Source organism: Orycteropus afer, unplaced genomic scaffold (assembly GCF_000298275.1).
Source record: "Orycteropus afer afer isolate SDZICR_OR568_19922 unplaced genomic scaffold, OryAfe1.0 scaffold00075, whole genome shotgun sequence".
Taxonomy (NCBI): Eukaryota; Metazoa; Chordata; class Mammalia; order Tubulidentata; family Orycteropodidae; genus Orycteropus; species Orycteropus afer.
This window is the reverse complement of record NW_006921662.1, coordinates 8739117-8766390: the sequence shown is the minus strand read 5'-3', so window position 1 is coordinate 8766390 and position 27274 is coordinate 8739117. Positions and strand designations below refer to the sequence as shown.

General features: G+C 47.3%; 1 protein-coding gene across 1 annotated transcript in view; it reads right to left on the bottom strand.

The window, feature by feature from the left end:
• The window catches only part of NAV1 (neuron navigator 1), a 234176-nt gene that overhangs the window by 110053 nt on the left and 96849 nt on the right, over positions 1-27274 (bottom strand). Inside the window, exons 5-6 of the mRNA XM_007941125.2 lie at positions 15628-15730; positions 10926-11291 (exon numbers count right to left, since the gene is read on the bottom strand). Of these exons, the coding sequence (XP_007939316.2) occupies positions 10926-11291; positions 15628-15730 (469 nt within the window). The remainder of the gene's footprint in view (positions 1-10925; positions 11292-15627; positions 15731-27274) is intronic.

Sequence of the window (27274 nt, the reverse complement as noted above, 5' to 3'; positions counted from 1 at the left end):
CTTCATAATTGATGCTGCTCATGTCTCACCTGTGTCCCCTCTGCAGTCCCTGTCCTGTACATGCCAACACAGTGCTGCTGCAGGCACCTGCAGCCCTGGAGTGATTTCTCCTGAGAGATTTCTCTCAGCCTAGGAGGAGCAGGCCAGAACATCAGGATTCAGTGCTCCCTAGGAGTTGTCCTCATCCAATGAATGATGAACAGGAGATGAAGGATAGATGTCCACGTTCCTTTGTCCCTTGGGTGGAGCAACTCTGAGATGTACTCCACATAATCTCCCAGCAATCTCCATGGAGATTACTCCCCAATTGCTCCCAGCAGTAACCTGCACATCAGTGTAACCTGGCTTCCTTCCCTTCCCTCACTCACTTCCCCACTCCCCATCAGTGCTTCCTGAGGACACCTTCCAAATAAACCATTTACTCTCAAATCCTTGTCTTGAGGTTATCTTCTGGGGAACCTAGCCTAAGACAGAGAGCCTAGTCCAAAACATTCATCATATATAATAAACCTATGCTTGAGTGAGGGACAGGCAGCTCAGTTGGCCAGGTCATGATAGGACAGTGGTCATGTTTATTTATGTGATCCTGTGTGTAATTAGCTTAGCTATACTGCACAACCACATGCTATTATCCATAGATGAAAAAACAAAAACAAAAACAAAAAACAAACTCACTGTCAGAGAGTTGATTCCCATCCATAGTGACTACTTCACAGAGTAAACTGTCCCATAGGGTTTCCAAGGCTGTAAATCTTTACATAAGTAGCCTGTCTCATCTTTCTCCTGCAGAGTAGCTTGTAGGTTTGAACCACTGACCACTGCACCACCAGAGCTCCTATCCATAGTCCAGAACCCCGAATCACAGGTGGGTACCATTTCCTACATGGGAGCCCTGCACAAACAGGTAGAAATGGATCAAGATGAATCTATTTCTCTTGGCAAACAACTCAGCTTGTCATCCTCCCAGGGAGGATCAGAAACATCAGTTTCAAGCATAAAGGTTAACATACACTTTCTAAAATATCATATCATTTAGAATACACATGTGACAGCTTATGTCCCATCAACTTGCTAATGTCTGTATTCAAATAAGCAGAGTTTATTGAGCATTTATTATATATAAAGTATACCTATTAACTAATTGAATCCTCACATCAATCTTATAGATAATGAAACTGAAGCAGAGGGAGGTGAAGAACTCACCCAAACTCCCATAGCTCCTAAGAGGAAGAGCCAAGATTCAAACCCAGGCAGTCTAGCTGTGACCCTTCACGCTATACCACTCTACCACACTGCCACTTGGTGATACACCTGTGTTGGCAAGCCTGTTCTCAAAGGTCTGTTTATTTAACTGGACACCACAAGACTAAGGATATCAAGATGGTATTAAAAAGGCAAATCAAGATCATTCCTAGAAACAGAAGTGAAAGCACAATCTCAATTTACTCATCTGCCAAGTTTAAGGAATCTTATTTTGATATTCTCAGAACACCAAACTCATTGCCACCAAGTTGATCCAATTCATAGCAACCCCCATGGGATTACCAAGGCTATAAATCTTTATGGAAGCAGACTGCCTCATCTTTCTTCTGTGGAGCAGCTGGTGGGTTCAAACCACCAACCTTTTGGTTAGCAGCCAAATGCTAAACCACTACACCACCAGAGCTCCTTATTTTGATACTCTAACAGCCTGTGATTAAGACAGAGGCCATCAAGTAAATGTACAATACATTAAGTTGAGATTAGAATTATATATTTCAAACCAACAGCCCATTATACTTTTTAGAAGACTCTTACATATTCTTTTCCACTTGCTGCTCATGCCAACACAGTGCTACTGCAGGTACCTGCAACCCTGGAGTTTCTCCTGAGAAATTATTCCCTTTTCATAAATGAAAAAACTAACACTCAGAGAGGTTAGGCAACTTGTTCAGTGCCACACAGCAAGGTAAGGAAATGCTTAGGATTGAACTCCAGATCCTTTCCCTGTATCACAGAGAAGTATCAGCCAAGGCTATGTATAAGAATCTGCAGATCAACACTGTCATTAGATGCTTTCCTCAAAGAGGCAAGGTCCTTTGATGGCACAAATGGTTTGCCCTTGGCTACTAATTGAAAGGTTGGTAGTTCAAACCCACTCGGTAGTGCCATGGAAGAAAGGCCTGGCAATCTGCTTCTGTAAAGATGGTTGTTAGGTGCCACTGAATCAACTCTGACCCAGAGATTACAGCCAAGAAAACCCCCTATAGAGCTCAATTCTACTCTGTAAAACACGGGGTCTCCATGAGTCAGAAATGATTTTATAGCAATGGGTTTGGTTTGGTTTTCAAGGATTCAACAGCTATTATTTACTTAGATTACATATCACTTCTTGTACTGTGGACCCAGTAGGCATCCCACCTTCCTTTTAGATCTGAAGCCCTTCGAAGGCAGAAACTCCTTCCTGAGCTTGAATGCCAGGTCCTCCTCAGGAAGCCCTCTACCACCCCCTGCCCCCATTCTTGTGTCTCATGGGCGTAAGCCAGGCCTGATCCAGCTGCCGACTAGGTGGCAGGTCCAAAGAACTGTCAGGAAATGTGAGACTAAGGTAGAGAGAGACATACGAAGTGGGACAACTGTCCTCCCTGCCCATTCAAATTCAAAAGGGTTCTCTTTGTACAAACTCAGTGCCTACTGCAAAAGAACTCTTGCCCCTGAAGGGACAAAGCTTGGGTATCGTGGGGCCTTACAGCTGGACATCAGCTGAGCTGGAGATCAGTGAATGAGGCTCCTTCTTAAGAGGTGAAGCAAGGCTGGAAGTGTCTCTTTAAGGCTTGGGCTCACTGATTCTGGGAGCACAGAGCCAGTCTGGGAGAAGGCAGGGGCCTACAGTTTATTTTATTTGACATATTTCAATGTCAGGACACTACAGAGCCAAGGAGGAAACAAATCCCATCTGTTCCTGAGCTCCAAGCACAGTTCAAGAGGGCAGGCTGGGGAGGGAGTGGAGGGGGCAGGGAGGGAAACAAGAAGAGTGAAACACCCAGCCACACACACAGAGCAGGGAACCACCTGAGGAGAAACAATGGCCATGTGACCAGGTCATGAGGGGCCTGTCCCCTAACACACACTCAGAGCTCTTTCAGGATGGGGCCTGCTGACTCTGTCAGTGGTCCTCTGGACAACAGTCCTGTCAGGGCTAGGGTCTGCACAACCCTATACAATGTACATGGTGCCTCCTGGAGTTGTGGGACATGGCAGTACTGCTGTTGGCTGGGCCTGGAAGTTCCTGCCATTCCTGTCCCAGAGCTCAGACTGCCATGTACATGGAGAGAAAAGGAGACACTGAGAGGTACACCCAAGAGATAGGTGGGGATGGAGAGAGGCAAACCATGGCCCCATTTACCACTGCACGGCTGTCCCTGCCTCCATTCCCCTCCACCTCCAGTGCTGGATGCCGAGGATGGGAAGAACAGAGGGCTGTGAAACTGATCTTCATACTTAGATTAAATTCCAGACTTTCCTATTTTTAGAAACACAAATTCCTTTTCTCTTTTCAAGAAGTAAAAATGTCCCAAGCTGTCACTTAGGACAGTCAACAGCCCACTTGAAGTTGTCTGCAGTGTCACAAGTTAGCTATCACCCTGGCAGGACTACCTCCAGTGTCAGGCGGGTGATCAGTCTGGGTGCCAAATCTTAAGAGGATCATTGACAAGTTGAGAGCTTCCAGATGATGGTGACCAGGATAATAAGGGGTCTGGAAACCAGGTCATTTGCAAAAGTACTAAAATAATCTGGCTAAATATATATATATATATAGAGAGAGAGAGAGAGAGGTGGTGGGTGGGAGGTTTGAAGAAGAGAATATCTGAATTAAGAACACATTCAACTCTTTGGATGAAGACTTACACTTATTCTACTTTGCCAGGATGACAGAATTTGAATCACTAGACAAGTTAGAGAGAAACAAATTTCTGCTGAATACTTATAAGTTAATTGTATTTGAAATCGAATAAGCTCTCTGTCACTGGGCCTAGGCAAGCCAAAGCTGAAAGCTGTCAGATGAGTCCAAAATCACCAAGAAGCTTTAGAAAAATATGACTTCTAGGGATAACAGAGATTTTGCACTATAGGTCTGGGCTGACACTGGGGATATATTTTTAAAAAGCTCCTCCAGCCATTCTGATGTTTAGCTGGGATTGGGAAGGACTCAACCAGACATTCTCTGTCAACTCAGACAGCATATGGCTGTTGGTCTTGCCCAGTGGGGAAAGCAGTTACCTCCAACACTAAATTGCTTTTGTCTAATGTTTAAAAAATATATATGCATACACACACACACACACACACACATATAAATGATTATTTTGGCAGCAGTAGCAGATTCCCCTTCCTCATTCTAGTTTGCTTCAGTTTTAAAGTCTTTGCCTTCCCCAAGCCCTGGTGGCACAGTAGTTAAGTCTTGGCTTTTAACTGAAATGTTGGCAGTTTGAACCCATCAGCCTCTCCGCATGAGAAAGATCTATCTGTAAGATAGTCTGCTGCTATAAAGATTATAGGCTTAGAAACCTACAGGGCAGTTCTACTCTCTGGTGGTACTGTGGTTAAGGCATTGGACTGCTAACTAAAAGGTCAGTGGTTCAAAACCACCAGCTGCACTGTGGGAGAAAAATGAGGTAATGTGCTTCTATAAAAATTTACAGGCCTGGAAACCCTATGGGGATCACTATGAATTAGAATTGACTTGATGGCAGTGGATTTATAGGGTCGGTATGAGTCGGAATTCACTCCACAGCAATTGGTTTAAGCTGACACCAAATGGCAAGCCAGTAAATGGGCCTGGAGTTTGGCTGGAATCTGGAGAACTGACTTGAGACTGAACAGTGGCCTGGGAAAAAGCCCCAAGTGGATGACCTGAGAGCACCAAGAAAGTCTCAGACCCACTGTAATCCCTGACGACTCACTCAGACAGCATGTGGCTGTTGGTCTTGCCCAGTGGGGAAAGCAGAAGCTCAACAGTCAGGTTCACTGAGGGCCCAGTGCTAAGGGCTCTGGGGCATCAGAAAAGTGGAAACGTGGGCAATGGCTGACTGAGTGGGTGGGGCTATTGCTGTGTGGGTGAGAAGGGAAGTGTTGCAGGCCACCCCTTAAAAAAAAAAAAGCCCTACATGTTCTATGAATAGGAAAAACAATTTTCTTAAGGTCATTAAAAAAAAAAAAAAAAAAAAAGGTCATTTTTCTAATGGAATAGAATTGAGAACCCAGAAATAGATCTATCAACCTATGGTCAGCTGACCTTTGACAAAGGGCTAAAATCCATTAAATGGGGAAGAGAATATTTGTTTAATAAATGGTGCTGGCAAAACTGGAGATCCACTTGCAGAAAAATGAAACAAGATCTATACCTCACACCATACACAAAAACTAACTGCAGATGGATCAAAGACTTAAATGTGAAACCTAAAACTATAAAGCTCCTCAAGGAAAAACTAGGGGCAAATTTAGGGGCCCTAATATATGGCACTCCTCGGAAGGAAGGTTGGGCAATCCTACTTCCATAGTGATAACTGCCTCGGAAACCCAAGGAGGGGTCGCTATGAGTCAGGGCCGACTCGACGGCAAAACAACAACAACAACAACAACAACAACAACAATATATGGCAGAAATAGACTATCAAGCATAACCCAAAATGCACAAACAGCATGAATGGGACTACAGAAACTAGATGAATGGGACTTTCTAAAAATTAAATTTTTATGTGCTTCCAAAGACTTTTGCAAAAGACTCAAAAGAGAACCTATAGATTGGGAAAAATATTTGGCAGTGACATATCTAACAAGGGACTTATCTCTAGAATTTATAGAAAACTCTAACACCTCAATAACAAAAAGACAAATAATCCAATTTAAAAAATGGGGAGAAGACATGAATAGACACTTCACCAAGGAGGATATTAGGTGGCCAACAAACATATGAAGAAATGCTCAAGATCATTAGCCATTAGAAAGATGCAAATCAAAACAACAATGAGATACCATCTTGCCCCAGCACTTGTAGCAAAGTTCAACAAGACAGAAAATACCAAATGCTGGCAAGATTGTGGAGAGATTGGGACTCTCATACACTGCTGGTGGGACTGTAAAACGGTACAACCACTGTGGAAAGCAGTATGGCGATTCCTTCAAAAGTTGGAATTAGAAATACCATTTGACCCAGCCAGTCCATTATTAGGTATATTATATATCCTACAGAAGTGAGAGCCATGACAAGAACAGACATATGCACACCCATGTTCATCACAGTACTATTTACAATAGCCAAAAGATGGAAACAATCTAGGTGTCCATCTACTGAGGAATGGAAAACCAAACTATGGTACATACACACAATGAAATACTGTGCAACCTTAAAGAATAACACAGAATCTGCAAAACACTGCATAATGTGGATGAACTTGGAGAACATTATGCTGAGTGAAATAAATCAGTCACAGAAGAACAACTATTGTATTAGTCCATTAATATAAAAGTCAAGGAAAGGTTTATCTATGGAAGGGAATTTTCTTTGTTGGTTACTAGGAGTGGGAGGGGAGGGGAAGGAACACTGTTAGATAGGTAGAGATAAGTATTGATGTGGGTGAAGAGAAGGGAAATATACCAAATGTGAGTGATCAACACGATGGCATTGAGGAAGAGAAACACAAATGAGAGGTACATGGAAGGTACAGACAACAAAGATGAACCCTTTTGCATTGTCAGTGAAGGCAAACATGGGTATATGAGTGGCTAGATGGGTGGACCCACTGAACTATTAGGTATGTCTGTGAAGTGTGAAGTGTACCCAAGACCATGTATAGGGTTGGCAGACAATGGTCCTATAAGTTTATTTGTATGATCTGTAAGAATTCCTAGGTGTATAGTAGAGCTGACAAGGGACAAGGTTGTAGTCACTTCTTGGTCATAGCCAGCTGTCCAGAGTGACTGAGTAGTTGAACCAGTGGGCCTGGGACCATAGTTGCAGAGGACATCAAGCTCAATTGGCATAACGTACCACACAAAACATTGTTCCACCTCCTACTTTGACGAGTAGTGACTGGGATCTTAAAAGCTTGCAAGCAGCCATCTAGATGCAACAATGGGTCTCTCCTTGTCCAGAGCAAAGAAGAATAAAGAAAACCAAAGATTCATGGAAACAATTAGTTCTAGCAACTAGTACACCATCTGATCTGCAGCCTATATGACTATGAGACCAGAAGAACTAGACAGTGCCTGGCTACCACTGTCAACCACTCAGAGGGGGATCTTTGTAGGAGATCCTGGACAGAGAGTGAGAGCAATGTGGAACAAAACTCAAAATCATTTTGGGGGAAAAAAAAGTGGGGCCAGGTTTTCTGGTCTGATAGAGCCTGGTGGAACCCCTGAGACTATGGCCCCTAGCTGCCCTTCAGGTCTGGAATTGAACCCACATCTGTGGCTTCCAGCCAAACAAAAGACAGTCAACTGAGTTGAACATTTACCTGAGGTAGATACAGTCCTTGGAGAGAACAATCATGGGAGAAAGAAGGGCTGTGTATGCACAGAGAGACAGCTCAGAGGACAGGAGTGCATGGAGGGATGGACACAGGGAAGAGGTAACTGTAGGGAGGAAGTGGGAGGGGAGCTGTTGCATTGGGGTAAATTGTAGTCAATGTCATGAGACAAAGTGTATGTGAACTGTTGTATGGAAAGTGAATTTGCTCTGTAAATTTTCACCCAAATCACAATTAAAAAAAAAAAGAAAAAGAAAAAGAATAGGTAATTTTCTAAATTACAAAATTTATTAGGAACCCATAGTGGGGATGGGGAGGATCAAAGAGGAGGCTAAGCAAACGCAGCTCAGGTTTGCTGGTACATGGAAAAATTCGCTGGAATCGAGGGGTGCTCTGATTCTAATTAAACACACACACACACATACTTAAACATAAAAAACACATAGTTGAGAAGTGATGTTTACATTAAAATTATCGGTAGTTATAAACTGACTGCCCTCCACTCTTACTTCCTTAGCACATTTAAAGTTGGGTGTGTTTCTAGTCCTGTCCAGGCAGTGACTGCCAGAAAAACCTTAGAACTAAAGTGTTGAGAGTTACTGCCAATGGAAGGCTGACCATAAATAAAAAGTACATGTGAAATTATTTTGTAAATCACCTGGAAAACTAGCATCACAGTTTACAGGACAGCCCACTTCATAGATACTGTCACGCCAACACTGTATTCTATATTCCCTATGCAAACACCCCTGGGCTGACAGTCGCTGTGTATATAGAGAGGACTAGTTCCTATTGCTACCAGCTACAGTGAATTCTGCTGTGTATGTTGATTCACATGGTGTGCAGAAGAAAGAGGTTAAAGACAGGGTACTAGAGGTGCTCTCCCCCAAGCACTCCATGCCCCTACACTTCGTCATCTATGATTCCTGATTGTCCAGCTGCTGCTGGTGCTGGGTCTGTCCTTCCTTCCATGTCTTATTTCTGACTCTTTTGAGTGAGTGGCTCTTTGGTCAGACGATGCAATCCCCGAGGACATGGGTTGTGTCTCTCTATCAGTCTGGGACTCTCTATAGGCATGAGTCCTTCACCTTCTCCAGACAGGCATTTCAATAATAATAGTAAAAATAATAACAACAGCAATAACAACAACAATTAAAATACTGTAATAGCTAACATTTACTAATCACTTACAAATCAGGCAGTCTTCTAAGCACTTTGCTGGTATTAATCCATTTAATCCTCATAATAGCCTTGTGAAAAAACCAAAACCAAACTCACTGTCATCGAGTCGGATCCGACTCATAGTGACCCCTCCTTGGGTTTCTGAGGTGGTATCACTACAGAAGTAGATTGCCCAACCTTCCTTCCAAGGAATAGCTGGTGGGTTTGAACTGCCAGTCTTCTGGTTAGCAGTCAAGTGCCTTAGGTACCATGCCACCAGAGCTATTAGGGCCATTTAGCAGGTAGACAAACTAAAATCTAGAAAGGTTAACTAACTTGCTTGTCTTATGCAGCTATACCCACTGCCATCGAGGTGATTCTGACTCATAGTGACCCTATAAGACAGAGCAGAACTGTCCCATAGAGTTTCCAAGGCTGTAAATCTTTACGGAAGAAGACTGCCTCATCTTTTTCCCACAGAGCAGCTTGTGGACTTGAATCATCGACCTTTTGGTTAGCAGCCCAATGTTTTAACCACAGTGCCACCAAAGCTTGTTCTCACACAGCTAGTAAGGGCCAAAAGTCCTGCCACCTCCCTCAGATTAGGACCTCTCCAAAGATTGGGGCCCTGTGCCTTCCACCACTTGGGGAATTTTCTGCCCCTTCATGTGGGGGGCTCTCAGAGGGCTCTCAACTCCATCATTCTGGGAGCTCCTTGAGGGCAGGTGTTCTGTCATCTTCCTCAGCCTGAGAGTTTCATTAAGGCCAGGGGTCAGGCCTTTCCAACACTCAGTGAATTTCTGAGCCCTTTGTCCCACAGAGGTTGTGCCTCCCTCTGCCCCGTCTGACTGGGAGCTCCCTGAAGGGAGGAATCTGACATTTCCTCAGAGAAGGAGCTTCCTAGGGGGCGCTGCACACAGCAGCTCATCAGTCTCCTTGCTTTCCTTCCTGTCCAGCACAGGCTCTGGCCACAGAAGGGCCTCAGGGCTGGTGTGCTACATGACTTCTCTCTGGTCCCAGCTCTAGCGGCAGATCTGAGTGTGAGGTCCAGCAAGCCCCTGGGATTTAACAGGCAGTAAACAACCCCATTCATGCGTCAGTTGTTTTGCTCCAGGGCAGAGCCTCATCAGCTGGACAGGCCCTGACCCAATCCCTCCAAGTTTATCCTCAGGGGTGGGGAACAGGATGGCCTAAGCTTGGCACTCAGTCTTTTCTGAGGGGGGCTACTTTCTATTCCCTTGAAGTCTTGAGATTTTTATTAGGGAGAGATCCCTGATATTAAGTCCCTGAGAAGGATGGGTAAAGGGGTTGCTCTCTGTGTGGTCAGCTGGAAGGGAGAGGTCCCCAGCAAACCAACAGGAAGGAAGAGTGGAGGTGGCAGTCAGCTGAAAGATTTCCCAGAGAAAAGCTTCTGGAACCACTGCATATTTCTGATCTCAGGGCTTGGAACAGTTGGCCAGGACCCCTGAGTCTCCCAGCACCTCATTCTTCCTACTGTCTCCCCTCACTACTACCTTTGTCCAATCGACCTCTACAGGCCCAACTCTGACAAAGACAGAAAAAGATATGAAGATAAGGCTCCCTGTGGGGCAAAGGGCAGGAAAAAAGGGTTTAGTAGACTGAGAATGGAACTAATAAAGTGAATTACTGGCATAAGATTTGCAGAGGAAGATATTGGGAAGTAGAAACGGAAAGCCACTAACAAGGGGGCTGGGAACCCCCGACAAAGGTAGGAAAGCTAAGACTACTACTTTCTGTTTAACTACTGCTTTTACCCATATACTCTCATTTTTCTCTTCTCAGCAATTCCTTGAAGTAGACAGAGAAAAGAATTATTATTACCTTCTTTTCACAAACAAGAAAGCAGATTAGGTTGCCCAAAGTCCACAAAGAGTTAGTAGAAGAGCTATGTCTAAGACAGTTTTCCAAGTTTTTTTCAGCCAGCTTTTTGGGGGTCAGAACACCAGGGAGGAGGGTGGGGCCATAGGAGCCAATGAGAGGGAGGTGCCTTCATTGATCAATCAGCACTTGGGATTTAGGCTCCACTCACCACACCAAGTCTAGACTAAATCTTACCGATGTACAGAGGTACTCACAGTCCATATATAAAAACCCTACATAGATACCTTTTGTCACAGCACAGCAAACTACAACTGTTTCATGTCCCACTCTACTTATAAGGAATCCCATCCCAATGGTCATTCCACTGTCCTCCCCAGCCCTCTGCCCTAGCTATTGAAAGGGCCCGGCCCTTACCCAGTAGTGATGTCATCAACTTCCGTCATGGTCTTGCCCATGAGGTCACTGTCACTCATGTAGCCAGACTTGAGGTCCACCTCATCTGAGTCCAGGGACTCAACCAGCTCCAGGCGGGAGATGTGGCTGAGTTTGCTGGGGCTGCGCATAGGCATGGTGTGGGAGTACTGGGCCCGCTCCCCATGCATGTACCAGGCAGGTGGCCCCTCCGAGCGGCAGCTCCCACCCACAGAAGGTGCATCGCCAGCCTGCAGTCGGGGGCTGGACTGGCCATAGCGCCAGGAGAGGGGGGAGGAGCGGTTGGAGAGGCTGGACACGCTGCGTGGGTTGGCATCATCACTGTCGTAGCAGGTCATCTCCAGGGAGCTGGACAGAGAGCAGAACAGCATTGTTTTACTCCTTAGCACAGCTGCTCTGCCCCATGACTCCTCACTGCACCCCAGAAATGCCCGCCTTCCACTCTGCATGTCCTGCCCAAGATCTCCTCCTCCGGGAAGCCTCAAACTGTTTGTTGTTACCCTTGTTGTATGTAAAGTTATCTCAGGTTACCAAAGGAAAATGATTTTAAAAGGCTAGAGAAGCAATCCCATATACTGCTAAGTGCACAGGTTTTTAAATATGATCAGGGATTGAATCCTTTTTTGCCATTTGTTAACTAAATGAGTCCAAGGGAAATAAATAATCTTGTTAAGCCTCCTTTCCCTCATCTGTAAAAAGAGAATAGCATAATGACTATTTCACAGAGCTGTGAGGAACATATATATAAAGGTCTAACACTGTGCCTGGTATATAGAAGGTGCTCAATAAATGAGAAGGGGGCCAGCAAGATCTCCTGGGGGAGTGGGAGAGGCTGGTCACCTAGCTTAGGAGACCTTGGTCATTAAGTTTGTTCAGGGTGTGTCCATCACTTCTTTTCTATGAATGAGCTGAGGGCTAGTTGTTCCTAAACCACAGACACAGGAATGCCTGGAGTGGGATGTGGAGGTATAGGGCAAGTCCCCAGTAAGAGTGGTCCACGTCACAGGCCTAGGGCAGCAGGGGAAGAAGCAGAGCCTCAGCAGGGAATAAAAGCAGCCTTGGCTGGACAAAGGGGGAAACACACAAGGGAGTGAAGATAGGATGTCCAAGGACCCAAGTCTCAGGGCCTGGCAGGCCAAGGAAGCAATGCCCTGGGTAGTCCAAGATGACCTAAGGTTAGGGGAGTCTGGGGGCTAGGAAAGGCCAAAATTGTTCCCATGGAGCTCAAGGAAACAGGGCTTTATTTTTTGATGGTAGATCAAGGAAACTAGCAACAACAACAAGAAATCCAAACCCGTTGCCATCTAGCTGATTTCAACCCATAGTGACCCTGTAGGACTGTCCTATAGGGTTTCCAAGGCTATAATCTTTACAGAAGCAGACTGCCACATCTTTCTCCCATGGAGCAGCTAGTGGGTTTGAACTGCTGATGGTTCAGTTAGCAGCCAAGCACTTTAAACACTGTGCCACTAGGGTTCCTTCTCAAGAAAACTAGAGGGAGCCATATGGTCCTTGACTGAACGTGACAGTGGTTTCTGCAGAAGTCCTGTGAGCGACCTGGAAGAGTTCTGGAGGGCAGGGCAATTAGTGACCACTGCTCCTTACTCTCCTAAGGGGTTCCTTCCCCAACTCCCCTGGTCCAACCTCATTCTCTCCCCTTGGACCCCCCGCAGGTTCTACTTTTGTGTCCTTCGAGCACTTAGTTGGATACTGTCTTGTTTCAGTCCCTAGTTACTGTAGATCTAGACATCTCATCTTCTCAGAGACAATGGAAATCCCTCGAAGGCAGACTGTGGTCCTGGCATGACCACTGCCTTGATCACCACTGTAGTTCAGCACTCAGCACAGTGTCTGGCATACAGTCGGTGTTCAAGAATGACTTAGTGATGGACAAACTCACGGTGAATGTGCTGAGTTGAAGAGCAGTGACGTTCTCTTCATAAGACTCAGTACCAGGCCCTATGTAGTAAACGCTTGAGAAAAACAAGCTGATGGAGGAGAAGGATGACCAACCATATTGACAGGGTGATGGGGATCTCCAGGTGAGCTGGTTTTGTAGTTAGCCTGCATTTTGGTAACTTAGTGTAGAGGAGTGGGTAGCACTGAATGTCCAGATTCTTTAGTTCTATCTCTGACCTGTCCCCTGTTAAGCTCTCTGCATTGAAACTGCCTCTTTCCTCATTTCACTGCTTTTCTTTTCCAAAAAACACAAAAGACATGCAAGATTTTCTAGAGAGAGACATTAAGATCATTCATCCCCAGTACTAAGTTGGTGGGAAGAGATTCGAGCTGAGAATCTCAGTTCTTGACTTCCAGCCCTGTACCCCAGCCCTTCAGTCTGGCCTCTTTCTGGGGAGGAAAGACTTTCATTTCCTCTCCAGCTCCAGCCCCCTGACCCAGACTCTCTCCTTCCAAAGGGAAACGAGCCAGTAGAAATAGAGGAAGCAGCAGAGGAATAAAGGTTTCTGAACAGGAACTGAATCTCAAGTTAGTCTGTGCATTCCACAATGAAAATAACTCTCACTGGACTGTAAGCTCCTCAAGGATAAAGCCAATGCTTGTTCTGAGGGGCCAGTGCCCAGCACTGTGTCTAATAAACAGCTGCCGCAGGCTCTTAGCTTGCTTATTGCAGAGCCCACCCTCATCAGCCTGTGATCTGTGTGACTCTGGCAAGTGACTCCCTCTCCCCAGCCTAAGTTGCTCCTTCTCTAACCCAGAGGATATGTATATATCCTGCCTTTGCTCAGGGCTGATAGATGGAAAGTACTTTAAAAAGTAAAAGAGCCATAAAACTTTAGGGAAGCATTGTTTTGGCTATGAAAGTGTGGAACAGGAATAACATAAACCAAAGGTTAAGAGAGGAAGTGGCTCTGGGTGCACAGTAAACAGAAAAAACAACTTTAGCCTCTTGGTTCCTTTCTCATAAAGGGAGATAGAAGCCAGAGTCCTGAGGTTCACCAAACCCCCACACCCCCAAACCAGTCAAGTTTACACCAAAGGCTTAAGGCCTCCCCTCTTTCCACCCCAAGCAGAAAACAAACAGTCCCTGCTTGGGTCAAGCTGCCCTGTTTAACGGATGGTGGAGCTGGCTGCTCCCAGTCAGTGCAACCCGAAGGCCAGAGCAGCTGCTTCTGCTCTTCCCTGTGGATGAGTCACTTGGGGTGTGACCCTCTCACAACGAAGCACTTTCTGGCTTTTTGGCATGGGGTTGGCAGGTGACTTGGTGCTGAGAGGTGTTCCAACAACTTCCCTAATAGAAGAAGGAGGATGTCAAGATTTCACTCGTGGGTTCCTGAGCTGTGTGTGTCAAACTTGGGTTCCTGCTCAGGGCTGCAAGGGCTTGGGTGAGGGTGGGTGACAGAGGCATGGGGCCCTGAGTCCCATGGCCTCCTGGAGTCCCACTACCTACTTTTTTCCTTAGACCTCCTTGATCACCGCCCTTTCTGGAGTCAGAGTCTTGCTAGCCTGAATAGAGGCAAGCCCAGAGCACAGGGGCTTTGATCTAACTTGACACCATTTCAAATATTTTAGAAGTCAAGAGCAAAGGGCTAAGTGTCCAAGGTGAGGGACGGGGTGGGGGTAGGAGTGAGATGCAGTGGAAGGAGAAAGGATGGTCTTAAGAGAAGAACTTGAGCCTGGAGTGAAAGCTACTGGAGGCCCCTTCACAGTCCCCACAATCCCATGACAGACTGCCATGGCTAAAGAAGTAGTGAGCTCTCTGCCACTGGAGATATGTAACTTTAGTCTGGATACCACTGGCCATGCACTTGGGTTAAGGAAAGCCCTTTTCCCACATTTTCTCATGTCCCAACTTTGCTCTCAGTTTTCCACCCCCAGGAGATGGGGAGGAACCCATTTCCAGTCCAACTGTGGAGGCTGCCTGTCCTTCCCTCAGCCTTCTTGCTCCACACCCCCTATGATTTCCCAATGTGAGCTGTGTGCTCTCCCACCGTCTACCCCAGAGCTCAGCCTAGCCCTCTGCCCCCCTTGGAGCTGACAGCATGAGCTCATCTGGGCAGCCCAAGGAGCCAACAGGGGAAATTCTGAGTCATGGCAGAGGCTGTGGCCAGGACCCTGCTCCAGGGAGAGGCGCTATGGGAGGGGGTGAGTGCCCCATGCAGCTGGAGCAGTGAGGTCTCCATGAGGGGTGGGTGAGGGCACACCCACAGGAAACAGGATATAGGTGACACTGTGGGTCCTGCTGAGTACTGCAGGTCTCCCTCAGCAGCTGGCTGAAGAGATAACAGGGCATCTAACTGACAGGGAAGTGAAAAGATGCTGAGTGTTGGCAAGAGGACCAGTCTTAGAATCTCAGACCAATGGGAACTTTAGACAGGAGGCCCTGTTTACAGATGAGGAGACTGAGGCTGGAAGGAAAAATGAGTATGAAAGGTCACTCATTGAGTTGTATGATAGCTTCTGCTTTCTATCTCCTATACTAGTGATTTTCAAACTTGTTGTTTAATGAAGTCTAATGCTCAAGCACAAGCAGAGACAACATAAAGCCAAGCTTCTTTCGTTGAGATGGCTGGATTCTCTTCTCCCTGCAGGACTGGCTCCATGGGGCCAGGCTACTTGGCTGACCAGGCAGAGGTTTGGAGATACAGTAGGGCCCTGCCCTCCAGAATGGAGGAGAGAAAATGGATGGTGGCAGGCATGACCCCCCTCGGCAGCTTGGGCTTACCTGTGCGTCACCTGAGACCCTCGCAGGCTGGACATGGTCTCTTCCAGGTTCTGTCGAAGATCCAGGACATTCTGTACGGTCCTCTTTCTCTGGGACTCTGGGTCTGAGAGGGAGAAAGGAAAGGCTGGATGAGTGAAGAAGGCTAGGGACCCTGAAAGACCAGAAAGTGGAAGAGTGACCGTATTTCCTGGAGGCCAGTCCTGGGACTTGCTAGTCACCTGCCTTCACCCTTCCCGGAAGATGGCCAGCAGAGCAGGCCCTCCCAGGGGTTCTAGAGACATGCCTTTGAGCCCTGTGAAGCCCCTGACTCTGGGAGGGGACCAAAGACACAAGGCCTTTTGTGCTCATGCATTCCCCTTAGACCCCTGAGCCCTGCTTCTCACAGCAGAGATCCCAGGCAAGGCTTCTCATGACTGAGGTCAGTGGGAACCTCTGTCTGAGGCCCCTCTCCAGTGGTGTGCTGGTAAATGTTTAACAACTGGCTCTCGGAAGGGGGGACACTCAGCAGGAGAGTTATATTCGCTTAGCTGCCAAAGGGAACATTTCTGAACCCCTTCAAGGTTTTTTTTTTCCCAAGACTCAGTCCAGGCAGGCTGGCAGGCAGCTGCCTTGACTGTCTTTGGCTAAGGGAGGACTGGGCAGGGCGGGCAGGGAGCCAGGCGGCACTGCCCTCTCCAGAGCCTTCCAGGGCACCTTTTTCTGAGACAACTCCATACCCTGACCTGGCCATCTCCTGCCCCAGGGGAGCCTGTAGGAGGCTGGGAGGGGGGATCTCTCAAGGTCAGCACCAGGTATCCATACTGAAGTCAAGGAGAACAAAAAAATGGCAGACTTCCATGCCAACGGCCTGAGCTCGGTCCCCAGGCCTGGCATCTTGTCCATGGCTGTCAATGCCTGTTTACCCTGGCAAGTGTCACCTTGTTGAGCTAGCTGCTCCATGGCTTTACCTGATGGCTTGGCATGGAACAGATAGGTCAGAAAGTGTATATATATATACATACATACATACATATATGTATGTATGTATTTAAAGATAAATTCTTCAGTGCTACAGAGGGGTTGAGAACGTGGTGCCAAGATATGCACTTCTGGGCACAATCACAACACAAGTGAGCTGCTTTCAATGGGTTTGGCAGAGATGTGGGAAAAGGACACACATCTCTAAAGGGTACACAGTTCCTAAGAGAAAGGTGATGGAGAGACTTCTGGGTGTGTGCCAGAAATTCAATCCTTATTTGGTTCAACCCTTACAACATTTATGGGAGATCTGTGCCATTGCCCCCATTTTACAGATAGGAAAACTGAGTCTCAGATAGGTCAAGTAAATTCCCCACAGTCGCATGCTTAGCACATAGGGCAGATTTGAGCTCTGGAAGGAACTCACGTTTCTTACAATGTAACACAGGGCATCTCTGCACCACTAGCATTAAGCACAGAGATGGCACGTAGCAGGTGCTCAAGGAACATCTCAAAAATGGATGGATGATTATCCTCTTAGAGGGAAAAAAGTTTAATCCATATGGTGGCCAGCTGAGCTCAGCAGGGTCACTCTGCTTTCTCCAATGCTCTAGGACCCTGGGGTACAGAGAGGGAGTGGTAGGAACAGAGAAAAGACCCTTTCCTGCTTCCCATTGCACTAATTGTGGTCCCTTGTTTCCCACATCTTTTCCCTCAAAGACCCCAGCCCCAGCCCTCTGGCCTCAGCCCAGTTATTCATTCAGTCACTCAGTCCCTCTCACTGGATAGACTGAGGTCCAGGCAAGGGGTGACTGGCTGAAGGTTGCAGAGAGACGTTAGTGGAAGAACATGACTCCAGGAAGCCTCCACATAGGGGTAGGTTTGGAGCACATGGGGGAGGAGGTTGGGACAGAGCTTGACTTCCTGGCAATACCCTCTCCCCAGGATTTGGTTTCTGCTTTTACACTGGGATGGGTCCTGTGGAGGTTACCCTCTAAAGTTCCCTTCATGCCCCAGCAGTGTCCCCTGGTGGCCATCCTGTGTATGCCACCCTGCTTCTCGAAGGCTCAGCTCAGGGTGGCTCTGCTGGGGTGAGGACTCCTGAGGAGTCTGGCTGGGCTCCGCATTTCTGGGTGACAGATGGGGGTGGGCTGTAACCCACAGCCCCAGGAGGAGAGGACTTACACACACATGAAGGGAAAGCCTCAAGAGCTCAAGAGGTTGCAGACACTTGGTCGGGGAGGCAATCTGACATTTCATGATCCCAGTGGCAAAGCTTTACTTTTGGCTTAAAAGTATGAATGTTACAATACTCTCCTCATCCTCACCCACTCCTATCTTTCTCCCACCTCACCCCTGACCTCAACCCAAGACCTCAACTAGACTTTACCCTTTCCTTATTCTCTCCTACGGTGGTGAGGGTCAAGGATGGGATGAAAGTACCTGAGGCACACGCTGCTTTGTGATGGTTAACAGTAACCTGAACGCTCAATGGTTTGTTTTATTAGCTAAGTCAAGATGCCTCTGAGGCTGCTTCTACTCATCTTTGTCAAATGTCAGGGTTTGGGTGTGGAGTAGCCGTAAGGGACAAATAATGTTATTGTTAGCTGCTGTCCAGTCAATTCTGACTCATGGTGACCCTATGTGTTACAGAGTAGAACTGAACTCCATATAATTTTCTTGGCTATAATCCTTATGGAAGCAGATTGAGAGGTCTTTCTTCCATTGCTCTGCTGATGGGTTCAAATGGCCAACCTTTCAGAGTGAAAATTGTCTGCACCACCCAGGCACCTAGGGGATGAACAGAAGCCAGAAAAGGCTGATGAGAAGAGGCCTGGGACCTCATCAACCCCCTCAGAATCCCGTAGTGTGGGGTGTGCTCAGAACATGACCAGGCTATCTATTACCTTTGTGCAAATTAGAAAAAGGCAGACACAGCACCTGCCAAGGGCTAAGCCTTGGCCAGCAGAGCAGAAATGAAAAGTCAGCCTCACCTTTCTCTTTGTTTGGATACCTTGGTGCAGGACACAGCCCATAATTTTACTCCAAAAGTCCCCTCTTAACTTCTTCCACACAACAAGATCCAGCTGTAAGAGTTTGAAATAGGGTTGGAGGAAGGCCAGGTGGGGGCGACACTATGGCCTACGGAAGGGAAGCTCATGGTATTTTCCTGGGCTGACACTCCAAGCCATTTCATGCAGATGGAGCAACTGAGGAGGATGTTTGTGCTCCTGAGATGATATACAACAGTCCCCCATCCCATCTATCACCTTGGTAACTCACAGGTGCCATAAACAACATCCACTAGAGTACTGCAGTTTAGGATGATACTTCTTTCTACACACTTTGGCCACTTACACAAAATCACAGAGTGTACTGTTCATCAAGAGTCTTGAGGCTAAGGACATGCATGCAAATACAAGTGACTCCCAGCTCTAGAATGTTGACCATGTGCCAGACACAATTCTAGGCACTTCCCATGTTATTTAAAGTGAGTCACAAGAGTCAATCTGGGTTTGACTTCAAAGCTCCTGTTATTTTCATGCCAATACAGGGTTTCAAAACACACACAGATGCCTCCATTCATACATACCTACTTGTGGCCAAGTAAGTGGAAACCCTTGCACCATCACGCACACAGTCCTGAAACTCTGCAAACATTTGCATGGAGAGACTTCCATCATAGGTGAGGAAAAAAGAAGAGTAAAGAGAAGCTAGCAGAAGAGAATAAGTTAACCTGAAGAAAGGATGGCCCAGACTGTACTGTGAGGATGATGGTAAACAGGGTCTTTCTATCAGTTGTTGAAGTCAGAACAGGTGAGACATGTTTCCCCAGGAGGGTGAGACGCTCCCCAGGAGAGTCAGGATCTGAACTTAAGGCTTTCTGACTCTTAGGCTTGTGTTCTTGACATTACACCACACTGTCAGTTCTTGGCCCAGTGACTCAGTTGAACTTGCTGACCAAGAGACTGAGCAGAAAGCCTTAAGTTCAGATCCTGACGCTGCTTCTTCCCAGCTTGTCTGATCTTAAAAAAAGTCACTTCAACTTGCTACAGTTTTTTGCTCTGTAAAATGGGGATGGTGTCCTGGGTGATGCAAACAGTTAATGTGCTCAGCAGCTAATCAAAAGGTTAGAAGGTCAAGTCCACCCAGAAATGTCTTGGAAGAAAGGCCTGGAGATGTATTCCAAAACAATCAGCCCTGGGGGAACCCTGTGGAGCACAGTCCCACTATGACCCATGTGGGGTCACCAGGAGGCAAAGTGTTTTAAGATGGGGATAATTATGGTACTCACCTCAAAGGACTGTTGTGAGGATTAAAGAGCTAATTCACTTAAAGTATTTAGTATGATGCCTGGCACATAGTAGATGCTCTCTGAATGTTAGCTCTTATCTGTCAGAAGGCACAAGGGTGATGAACAGGTGCACATTCAGGCTGGGGCTGCGGCTGGCTCCCTGTCTCTGTGCATTTGCTGATGTATGGTATTACTCCCAGAGGGCACAGCTAAGGTGGACTCTACCTTCTTCTCTGGGACCTCACTTTGGCTGGGTGAGGCCCTCATACCTGGAGGTGCAGGTGGATGGGGTGGTAACAAAAATCTTGTCTCTGTCTCACAAGGCCTGACTCCCTCTCTTGCCCTCACTGCAGTGATGCCACATCTTCAAGCCTTTTTCCTTGGAGCCAATCTCAGCCATGAGAAATCCTGGGCCTCAGCAGCCTCCTCCGGTCCTCACTCTAGAAACTAGTGGTAAAGTGATGGATGGGGAGCCCCCAACTGAGGGTAAGAGCTCCAGCAGATTCAGGAAGTACAGGAAGGAAGAGGGACTCGAGGGGATCTATCACCCAGCAGTCAAATTTCCCCAAGTTCTATAAAATTTTAATTATCAGCTGACAATTAAGTAAACTGCAGTAACTGTCTGTTGAAATCTTAATTACTTCCAACACCAATGCTGTAGAACCCACTTTCATCATTTAGCCCAGGGCAGAGGCCAGAGAGGGCTGGGTTTGCATAGGACCTCCACACAGGCTTTGGTTGTGAGTGGTTAAGCTATGTAGGAACCAACAGGAGGAATGGGAGTGAGCTGAGAGGAAGAACATTTTTGAGCTTGAAAGATGGGGAAACAACAAGGTATCACTCAGGTCCACAGACAGAAAGGGTAAGCCTAGTGTCACCAGGTTGTAGATGGCAGGGCAGGTGTGATTCCTGGCCCAAGCACTCTTACCACCAGAGCTCCCTATCTCTTTGCTCCATGCTGTGGGCTGGGGTTGAGACACACTGAGATGTGTCACCAGAGGAGGTGAATCCAATGAAAATTAACCACCTGGTATAGTTTGGGACCACAGTCACTTAGAAATCTAGGCTAGACTAAAGCACCTAGAAACAGGAAGGATTAAATATTTCACACACACACATCCCCTTTTCAACAACTCTCAAAAACCCAAAACAAAACCCACTGCCATCAAGTCAATTCTGACTAATAGTGACCCCCATTAGGTTTAGAAGGCTATCAATCTTTATGGAAGTAAATTGCCTCATCTTCCACGGAGCGGCTGGTGGGTTTGAATAGCTGAACTTCTGGTTAGCAGCCAAATGCCTTATGCACCACACCCCCAGAGTTCCTTCAACAACTCCCAAGGGACAAAAATCTCTCCTGATCCTATTAGATGCCAAGGATGGGCTCCATGTCTTCTCTAAGTTCTGAAATCTGTCTCAGTTTGAGCTCCTAAGAGACACAGTCCAAATACCATTCTAATAAATGCCATTACAAATGCAAATGTTTTTCTAACAAGGTTTCCAGCCCTAACCAGTGGGCCACTTTCTTCAAACAATATTTAGTAAGATAGCCACAAAAGATCATTGGGAGCTTGTTTTAACAAGTCATGACCAGTAACTGCTGATGGCTGTTTTGTGTTTATAATGAGTAAATGTCTTTGGGAATCTGAATCTGGTTTTAATCCTCCTCCTCCTCCACTCAAAAGCATGTTGGTGTTGCTGGGTGCTGTTGAGTTGATTTCGACTCATGGCAAGTCCCTATGACAGAGCACAACTGCCCCATAAGGTTTTCCTGGCAGTAATCTTTACAGAAGTAGATCACAAGGTGTTTCTCCCATGGAGCCAGAGGGTGGGTCTGAACCGCCAACCTTTCAGTTGAAAGTTGACTATTGTGCCCACCAGGGCTCCTTCACTCAAGAGCATAAAGCCTTTCACCTCCAGCCTCTTCATTCCCATACACCAGCCTGAGGGTATATGCAGGCACCTCAGTCTGAGCCTTGGCTGTACGAGACAGTCTTGGTCTCCGCCGGTTGTACTCAGAGGTTGTACCTGGTGAGTTCTGTAAGTTCCTGCAGCCTGTGACCTCAGACTGGCTGCACCCCTCCCTTGAAGTAAGTGATGGCTCAGTCCTACAGAGTGGCTAGGGAGTGGGTGTTGAAAACTGACAGAGGACACCCCCACTGAACACCACACTCCTCTACCCTCAAGTAGGGCACAGCAGCTTGTCCTTACAGCAATCCCCTCCTCCTGGCATGATGACCCCAGAGGCCCTCGAAAGAATGCTGGGGGCCCTACCTGAAGAGGCACCCCACTTCCATGGAATGTGCATGCAGGGAACTATTTATTCTATGACTAATCCCATCATAGAAGCTCTGACGGCATAGTGCCTAAGGCATTTGACTGCTAACCAGAAGGCTGGGGGTTCAAACCCACCAGCCACTCCTCAGAAGGAAGGTTGGGTAATCTACTTCCATAGTGATACTGCCTCGGAAATCCAAGGAAGGGTTACTATGAGTCGGATCCGACTTGACAGCAGTGAGCAGTAGTAATCGCATCATTTCATTCAGTCCCCCACTTAAGTCACAATATTGTCAAAGGTGGTTGTCATGGAATCTTGTAGCTGTGGCACATACAGGTGCCTCATTCTTGAGCACTCCTGCTTCCCAGAGGAGCTGCTAAGGTTTTCCATTCTTGCCCAGAGAATCAGTGGCCCTCTTACTATTTGAAACCACTGGGGACCAAATGGCTAGGAAAAGCCTGGAGTAAAGAAATAATGTATCCACCATTTGGGTGTATGAGGCAGGGAAGGAAAAGTCAAGGGCATGCATGGTCACCGAGAACCTCTGGCCTGGAAATGCCAGGCAGGTTATCTCCTCAGGTCACCTAGTTATGATTCTGAATGAGTGAGAAGGCTCAGACTAGGGGCCCTCAGTGAAGTATCTCCGCTGGTCACTCAGCTAAGGGGAATTGTGAACCCAGGGGAGTGGGGAAGGCAGCTTGGGGCACATCAATAGTTCTACCTTGGTTTTCTCAAGGGCACACACTAATTAGCTGTGGAGCCTTGGATAAACTGCTTCCTATCTCTGAGCCTATGTTTCTCTAACTATAAGAGAGTTGGGGTAATGAATACTCAAGGCACCTAACCAGCTTTGACAATCTCATTTTATACTTCCCTAGTTAGCTGAGAATTTTATTAAGTACCTTTTCTAAAACCCAGAAGTGTGTTTAAATGCAGATGGCAGCGTATTACCCTTCAGACTCTGATTTGGTGTACTGGACAGCTGGGCCCAGGAATCTGCATATTTGCAAGCACCCATAGTGGTTCATGTGATGCAGGTCACATTTTTAGAAATCCTGACTTCTTGTTGCATTCTATCAGAATAGAGTGTCCATAACAAAACTGGCTCAATTTCCTGATGGCAGGCCACTGGGCAGTGTCCTGGGGCTTCAGACTTGTCCCTAGACACAAGTCCACTGTCTGTTTTCCGCAAAAAGCCCACTTCCACACCTCCATGCTTCGGATAGGAGGAGTCACCTACTTCTTGCTCCTCATCCTCCTAGCCTGAGGAAGCCAGCCCCAGGCCAGCCCCTGACAGTCTCTGGGGTTTGCTGCTGAGAAGGGCCACAAGGGGGCACTGCTGGTCCTCAGCCTTCCGTGGCCTTGCTGCTGCTGCAATGCTGCAAGACCAGCAGCACTCTCACTCTCCCACCTGGGAACAGCCACCCAAAGGGTTGGCTTCCCTCTGCATTTTGTGCAGCTGAGTTTCTGTTCCTCCCAGGCTCTGCACACCTAAGACTGATATCTTCCCCACATCCCAAACCTCAGTGCCCGGGTTGCACTTCTTTCTCATTTCTGGAGAACAGTCAAGATTTAGCAGCATCTCCTAATGGGAGTCCCTGGGTGGCACAAACAGTTAAGCACTCAGCTACTAACTGAGAGGCTTGAGGCTCCAGTCCACCCAGAGGAGCCTGGGAGGAAAGGCCAGGTGATCTACTTCTGAAAACTCAGCCACCGGAAAAACCCTACGGAGCACAGTTCTACTCTGACACAACTTGGGGCTGCCATGGGCCAGAATTGGCCACTGTTCCCTACCCTCCCTTTTACTGAGGGAAGTTCTTCCTGTTCCTGGCGAGAGGAAGTAGTGCTTGGCTTCTGAGAATTAGCCATGAAGGAGGGCTCTCAGGACCTGTAGGCTCCACTTGACAAGCTGCAATTGCCTCCAGAGGAAGTGGGGAGTGGGTAAGGGTTCAAACCCATGCTTTGGGAGTCTCTCTTGCCTCTGCTCCTCTGTAAAGTTCTTGACGCCTGCCTGATGAGAGGAGTCACTTTCCCCTCCCACCCACCAGCACACCCAGCTTGGCCCTTACTGTGGGAGAGTGGCAGCTCCTCTCTGCAATGAGCCTGCGGCAGGAAGTGAGTCACAAAAGGCAGCCCACGTGGCCAGCCGGGTCAAGCTCCAGCTTTGTTAGGGGACAGATCTACCTTGTGACCAGAGCAAGTCCAACCTTTGGACTAGAACTTGGGGAGCAAGCATTAAAGCTCCAGGGGAGAGCCCTATCTCCATAGCCAGTTCTTAAGATCTAGCTTTAGAGGAGAATTCATTCATTCCAGGATGGTCAACACTTAGGGCTGTGGGACCAGGAGAGGGCACCTGGCTTTGAGCCCCGTTTGGAAGGGGAAGCTAGTTTGCTTATCCAGTCCCCTGCACTCCCTGCCCCATGTCCTTCTGAATGTTAGGTTAAGGGATCAGAGAGGATTCTCAAACATATTAAGTGTTCTCTCCTTTAAAGACTTGGACTCTAAGGCTCAGCTTGGAAGATAGGCCTTCAGCAGAAAATGGCCTGACTAGGTCTGAGAAGGAACGCTGGTGGCACAGTGGTTAAAGCATTTGACCACCAACCGAAAGGTCAGCAGTTCAAACCTACCAGCTGATCTGTGGATGTGGCAGTCTGCTTCCACAAAGATTACAGCTTTGGAAACTCTGTGGGCCAGTTCTATTGTGTCCTACAGGGTCGCTGTGAGTTGGAATCCACTTGACGACAATGGTTATCTGGGTTTGCCTGTGTCTGAGAACTCTTGTGCCCTTGTTCCCCAATAGGCACTGTCTTACCTGCCCAGTGAACCTCAAGGTTTACTAGACATGTTTTCCATTAGTGATGCTGCCCAGACCCTTCATGTGACACCCTGTTGCAATGAAGTCGCTGCTGCTGTGGTTGTTATAGTAACAGTATACACAACAGGGGAAGGCAGGGGGAGTGGAAAGGGCTGGGCCCAGGTGTGGATGACAATCGGACGAGGCTCTGGGGAAATTTCTGGCAGTGAAACTAGTAATATTAGTAGTAAGAGCTTACTCTTCTACAGTGTATGCCAGGGAATTCAGGGGCTTTATCTATATTACCCATTCAATGCTCATGACAACTTTTTGAAGTAGTCCAATTATTATGCCCATTTTACAGAGCAAACTGAATCCCAGAGACGTTGTTGTTATGTGCCGTCAAGTCGGACCCGACTCATAGTGACCCCTCCTTGGGTTTCCAAGGCAGTATCACTACGGAAGTAGATTGCCCCATCTTCCTTCCGAGGAGTGGCTGGTGGGTTTGAACCACCAGCCTTCTGGTTACCAGTCAAGTACCTTAGGCACTATGCTACCAGAGCTCATTAAATGTCCCAGAGACATTAAGCTGTAGTAAATAGTAAAGACAGAATTTAAACCCAGACAGTGTGACTTGAGAGCTGCATGGTCCAATATGGTAGCCACTAGCAACAACAAAAAAAACCAAACTCATTGCCATTGAGTCAATTCTGACTCATTGTAACCCCCACTGGGTTTCCAAGGCTATAAATCTTTATGGAAGCAGACCGTCTCATCTTTTTTTCCACGGAGCAGCTGGTTGGTTCAAACCTCTGACCTTTTGGTTAGCAGCCAAATGCCTTAACCACCACACCACCAGAGTGCCTTGCTAGAACAATTGGCCATCTTTCTGCAATCACCATCACTATCCAATTCTAGAACATTCTTATCACTCTGCATGCAGCCATGTCATTGCTCAGCAGCCTGCTATGCTCTGCCAGCCTTGGAACTTACAATGACTTAAGTTAATGGCCTGCCATGTGGTTTGGTAATATTGGGACTGTGTCTTTTTATTTGTCAACCTTGGGACTTCTCAACCTCAGCAGCCAGCAGCTGTCTGCACAAAGAAATGCCTCTAGCTCCAGTGGGCCAGGAGCAGAAGGCAGAGCTGGACTCCAAGGATGAGGGGCTTTCATCCAGCCCCTAGAGGCTGGCACTTTGAACTTGGACTTAAAGCCTCCATATTGTAAGAATAAACTCCTGTTTGTTAAGGCCATCCCATTTGTGATATATTTCTTGTCAGAGCGGCACTAGGTAACCAGAACACCACAGATGACCAAACGAACAAATCTGTCTTGGAGGAAGTACAGCCAGAATGCTTGTCAGAAGCAAGAATGTCCAGACTTCGCCTAACCTACTTTGGTCATGTTGTCAGAAGGGACCAGTCCCTGGAGAAAGATGTTATGCTTGGTAAGGTGGAGGGTCAGCAAAGAAGGGGAAGGCCCTCAATGAGATGCACTGATACAGTGGCTGCAACAATGGGCCCAAGTATAGGAACGATTGTGAAGCTGGCACAGGACCAGGCACTGTTTCATTCTGTTGTACTTATGGTTGCTATGAGTCTGAACCTATCGGATGGCACCTAACAACAACAGTGACTAATAATGCTGAGCATCTTTTATATATCAATGAGTTAAACTTACATGAAATTAAGAATTCAGTTCCTCAGTTGCACTAACCACATTTCAGGGACTCAAGAGGCACATCTGGCTATTCTCTGCTGTAGCACAGACACAAGCATTCTCATCACCTCAGAATGTTCCGCTGGGCAGCACAGCTGGAGCTCACCAGGGGGGAATGACATCAGCCATTCTTTATCTGGGAGTCTGGGAGCTCTGGTGGTGTAGTACCTAAGGCATATGACTACTAACCAGAAGGGTGGCAGTTCAAACCCACCAGCCACTCCTCAGAAGGAAGGCTGGGCAATCTACTTCCATAGTGATACCACCTCGGAAAGCCCAGGAGTGGTCACTATGAGTCGGATCCAACTTGACAGCTGTGAGTTTGGTTTGGTTTTTGGTTCTCTTTCTCTATCAGCTTTTACCTTTGAGGGACTTTCAAGTCCGGCATCTCCACTGTACAGATAGACCCACCTTGAGGCTCCCAGGGACCTAAAACTAGACCCCAGAGAGGGTATGAGATTTGCCAGAGAATATAATGTGAGTTAGTGGCACAAGAGATCCAGCCCCACAAGTGAGGGTGGGTTTGTTTTGGCTATGGGTGCTTTTGTCATTTAGCTTCAACCACATTGTCCACTTCCACTCCCTTGTCCAGTCCCACCCCT